At 38.6% G+C, this 5371-nt stretch overlaps 1 protein-coding gene across 1 annotated transcript; it reads left to right on the top strand.

The window, feature by feature from the left end:
• Positions 1-679: 679 nt before the first annotated feature.
• LOC110217952 (olfactory receptor 11H6-like) lies at positions 680-1540 on the top strand. Its single transcript, XM_021000530.2, has one exon. It carries the CDS (start codon positions 680-682, stop codon positions 1538-1540), a length of 861 nt encoding a protein of 286 aa, XP_020856189.2.
• The last annotated feature ends 3831 nt before the right edge of the window (positions 1541-5371 follow it).

The raw sequence follows: 5371 nt of genomic DNA, 5'->3' as shown, positions 1-5371 counted from the left end.
TTTGTACAGGATTACACGGCTAGCAAATGCCTGAGGTTAGCTTTGAACACAGGTCTTCTTGACTCCAGGTACGGTATTCTATCAAATGCAAAGCCCAAGTTAATTTATTGGATTCTTACTGTCTTCACTTTTTTTTTTATCTCTAGGACCAAGCATAGTGCCTTGTATGAATACTTCATTATTTCAAAGATCTACAATTTCATCAGTATGGGTTCAACATTCCCTACAAAGACACAGATCATGATCCCTCCATAACATGATCTTTAAGAGTTGTTTTGTCCTCAAAATTCATCATCATGTGGTCAACATGGCAAAGCACCTCTCTGTACTTAGTGCAAGTGCTAGTATTTAAACAACAGAGTCCACCACTGAGCCTGAAGTTGAAGCCTAGTCAACCTGGTAGAATAAGCCATAGCTTATGCTCCAATAGCACAGCTGTCAAAAAATCGAGGACTGCTCATCCTCCACAAAGATACTAGAAAATGACTTTCCTCCCAGGGACCTTACACACAGTCATCACTTAACAGTTGTTGGTTGTATAGAATTGAAACTTTATCTTCACAGACTGGGGAGAAATGAGACTCTTAGAGACCGGTAATATCTCTCATACTGTGAGTGATTCATCCTGCTTGGTTTTCCCTGCAGGGAGACTCAGATCCTCCTCTTTGTTCTGTTTTCTATGATCTACGTCCTCACCATTGTGGGGAACACATCCATCATCTGTGCTGTGTGGTCAAGCCGGCAGCTCCATACACCTATGTACCTCCTTCTGGCTAACTTCTCCTTCTTAGAAATGTGTTACGTTAGCTCAGATGTGCCCAAACTGTTGGCCAACATCATCTCTCAGAAGAAAACTATCTCTTTTGCTGGCTGCATCCTCCAATTCTACTTCTTCTTCTCGATGTGTGCTTCTGAAGGTTACTTTCTATCTGCAATGGCATTTGATCGGTACCTTGCAATCTGCAGGCCTCTTCACTACCCCACCATTATGACCCAAAGGCTCTGTGCCAAGCTGGTATTTTTCTGCTGGTTGGGTGGCTTCCTCTCTATATTGGTTCCTGCAATTCTTATGTCCCGGGTGCCTTTCTGTGGTCCAAACATCATTGACCACTTTTTTTGTGATTTAGGGCCACTACTGGCTCTGTCCTGTGTTCCAGTCCCCAAAACTACTCTAACATGTGCCACTGTTAGTTCTCTCATTATTTTTATTACTTTCCTCTACATCCTGGGTTCCTACACCCGTGTCCTGAGAGCAGTGTTAAAGGTGCCTGCAGGAACAGGAAGGAATAGGGCTTTCTCCACGTGTGCCTCTCATTTTGTGGTAGTGTCCCTCTTCTATGGCTCAGTCATGGTGATGTATGTGAGTCCAGGGTCTAAGAACCAGCCTGGAATGAGGAAGTTTGTCACTTTGTTCTATTGCATGGCAACTCCATTCTTCAATCCCCTGATCTATAGTCTTCGGAACAAAGATATGAAGGATGCCTTAAAGAAAGTCGTAAAGGGATTGTCACAAGAATTCCCTAAGGGACATGAAAAATGAGATGGCTCTGCTCCATCACCACTGTTGTCTTCATGATGATAAGGATCATCATTAATATGAATGGACTCCGAAGACTTCCTAAATTCTAATGACTTCTGATTGTCTAATTCACTACACTCAGGAAGGTTGGATACTTGTTTCTCAGGGTCCCGGTGACCTGCTTTTAAAGAAGCATCACACTCTCATTTGGCCATCAGCAAAACCCAACACAATTTCTACTCACTATAATATCCTTGGAATGTGCACTTTAATACTTATGACTGGAAATAGAATAGTTAGATTTCCCAGGCCACGCCTAGGACTCATTCAACTGCATATGAACTTGACGCTGTCTTAACATTAAATGTGTTTCAACTTTTTTAACACATTTTTTTTCTGTAACCATCTGTAGGTATATCTGGGATATAAATAAGAAGCTGTTAAATGGATAAAAGATGTGGAAGAATCCAGCAAAACAATAAGTTAACTTTTCCATTAACACACACACACACACACACACACACACACACACACACACTTTTTGATGGGGAGCAGGAGCCATATTTGTGGTTATATTAAAGTAGAAAACCCACAGTATGCAATGCAAATTCCACCTTCTACCACTGTAAATCAGCAACTTCTGTGCAATGTATAGTCTGCAAGAGATGCTTAGGTCATTGAATTGCTGAGTGATTTGACCAGGGTCTCACAACAAGTAAATGTGAAAAACAGAACTTGAACCCAAATCCTCCTAACTTAGAGGAATATTCTGTATTCACCATGCCATCCTGTCTCTTATTTTCCTTATTAGATACTGATGATATGCTCTCATTGGACATGAAACAAGAAATTAATTTGGCCTGCCTACAGGGAATTAACATTTAACAATATAACTGAATAAACATAAAGACATGGCCACACACACACACACACACACACACACACACACACACACACAAAGAATATGTCATTATAGTCTCCATGATGAAACCAAATAAACCTATTGACCACATGTCAGACCAAAAGTGAAATAACTTTGTTCAGGGTGTCAATGATGAGTGACTTTATTAGATTATCTGTATTAACCAGCAAGTTCAGATACTGCAGTCCTGCTGCTGAAGTTTCATTGCTTTAGCAGGGACACTGTGCTGACCCCCCCAAAAAAAAAACAATGGACTTAAAAGGCTATGAATCTTTCAGATATTAATCCCTTCTTATTTATTTCTTGTATCTATGATGCAAGTTGCTGCTCCTAGGAAAATAATAGCTCCTTAATTTATAATTACATAGGCCAACTGGCTAGACTTATTCCAACATGGGCAACAGAGAGAATTATAATATAGCATACCCAGTCAATTGTGCTATTTTAAAAGAATAAAATTTTTATTTTATTACAATAATAAGCATAAATTATTGTGTTAAATGCTAAGCATAATTAAAATATTTCACATTTCTGTAGCACCTAATTTTTTTTCAAAGCTCTTTTCTATCAACAACTCTGTGAAGGAGCCAGCATATGTATTAAAATCCCCATTTTATAGATGTAGAAACAGGTTCCAGGAGTAGCAATTGTCAGAGAAGGGTCTTGAAAAAAGATGTCCTGAGCTAAAACTAAGGTCTTTCCATTACATAATGAGCGGTTGGGAAAGGACTCATGAGATTACTAAACTTACTTCCTCTTGGGAAAGCAAGAAGGGAAGAGTAGACCCCAGGACTCAATCATAGCACACCTTCAAGACATCAATATAATCCCACGTGGAAAGAACTTCTTTAATCCAATGGAATATATATATCTGCTAGGAGTTGGTGTTTCATTATGAATGAATGAATGAGCATTTATTTATTAAGCACCTCCTACAATATGCAAAATACCATGGTGACAGTTTCCATTTGGGGAGGCAGGTGGTACTACAAGATGATTTTACTATCTTCAAAAACATCAAGGAAAACAGAAAACAGTCAGGAATAAGTAGTTATTCCTCATAGCAGCTAAAATGAAACCTATTGAGATCATGAGTTAGGAAGATAAGTAAGACAGGAGGTGTGTGGTTCTCTGACTTTCTTGTTGTTTGTAAGTTTAAAGGTGAAACCATCCTTCATAATAAGGAACAAATAATCGTATTTCAGTAATGAGCCAGAACTGGTGAAACTTTGGTTCTATTATTCAGAGATTTATGTAAATGTCTAATTGTAGGAAGGTCATTTCTAGTACCTAGCCCAGTGACTCACTTGTATAAAGGGCAGTAAGTTAATATCTGTTGAAGAAAAATGGATTGAATTGAATAATCTTTGAAACAATTAAAATTTCCATATGTATATATATATATTATACATATATATGATATAATTAAGCAACATAAAGTTCCATGATTGTTTTCAGATTGAATACATTGACATATTTTGCATACATTTAGAATACTTTGACATTACAAGAAAAAATATTAAGGAAAGATAGATGGCGTGTTATATTAGAAAGAACACTTGATCTGAATTCAGAAAACCTATATTTTAGTTTCAACTTCCATTCACTGACAGTATGGTCTTGGTCAAGATGTTTTATTCCTCTGAAACACCCCTCAGTGGTATAGATATAGATGCGGAAGCAAATAATAGGAACAAAGTGGATGCCTATCAATTGGGAAGTACCTGGACAAATCATGAACACAATGAAATATTACAGAATTGTAAGAAATGGTAAAAAAAAAAAAGATGGATTCAGGGAAATCTGGGAATATTGTATGAATTGATATCATTCTCAAATAAGCAGAACCAGGGGACAAATTTGAATAATGGTCGCAATAAGGTAAAGGAAAATTATACCTGAAACCTTGTAAGATTGAATAGACTGTTGCAGGGCCTTCTGAGAAATGGCTAAAGAATAGATTTATTTGGCTAGCAATCCAAGATAGTGAAGAAAAGGAAGTGTTATGCTACACTTTCCCAATATTCCCCTCTAAACAATTTTGAAATAATTCCTTAAATAGAATTCTAAAGCAACATAATCATCAAAAGATCAGGGTGGGACTTTTTTTAGCCAAGGACAACTGAGGTCAAAAGGAGGGGTCTGTGGTACTGGGATAGGGTGGGAGCATAGTGTGGCAAAAAAAACAGCTGTGGGCCTTTGGAGTGGCAGTAGCAGCAGTAGTACCAGGAGCTCTCACCTCCCAGAGACAGTATGAACTAAATATGGGGTCAAAAAAAGTTTCCAATAGTCTCCTGTGCTAGCACTGGACTCAGGACTAGGCACTATTGGGGGTCACATTTCCAGGGTGAAGAGGAACACTTATGGTTGTAAGGAACAGGGTCTTAAATTCCAGAGTCTCAGTTCTATTGCACAAAGGAATGCTTGTTGTCACAAGGGAGTAGGGACCATATTTCCAGGTTGTGATTCCAGGTAAAAGATAAGTTGTTATCATGAGAGAGCAGGGGGCCTACATGGCTAAGTACTAGTGTGCGCTCCAGGAGAAAAGAGACCACAGCTCTCCCCAGATCACAGCATGCTGGAGGCATCAAAAACTTACAGGACCCCAGAGCTACCTGTGAAAACAGCAGGGAAAAAAAGCTTAAAACTTGAGATGGTGTCTTTCCCCTCCCCAAGGTCTAACATAAAGTTCAAGTTCAAGAAACAAGCTAGAAAACTGAACAAATAACAAAAGAGAACTGGATCATAAAAGACTGCTGGAGAGAGAGAGAGAGAGAGAGAGAGAGAGAGAGAGAGAGAGAGAGAGAGAGAGAGAGAGAGAGAGAGAGAAACAGAAGAAAACAAAAAATGTAGGAAAATACACAATCAGTAATCATAACTCTGAATATGAATTGGATGAATTCACCCATATAAAAGGGGTTGATAGAAGA

Source organism: Phascolarctos cinereus, unplaced genomic scaffold, assembly GCF_003287225.1.
Source record: "Phascolarctos cinereus isolate Bilbo 61053 unplaced genomic scaffold, phaCin_HiC Scaffold_3;HRSCAF=262, whole genome shotgun sequence".
Classification (NCBI taxonomy): Eukaryota; Metazoa; Chordata; class Mammalia; order Diprotodontia; family Phascolarctidae; genus Phascolarctos; species Phascolarctos cinereus.
The sequence above is the reverse complement of the archived record's forward strand: the minus strand, read 5'-3'. Positions and strand labels throughout refer to the sequence as shown.

Coding starts and splice junctions, on each gene's coding strand:
- LOC110217952 (XM_021000530.2), top strand. CDS start 680: ATGATCTACGTCCTCACCATTGTGGGGAACACATCCATCATCTGTGCT.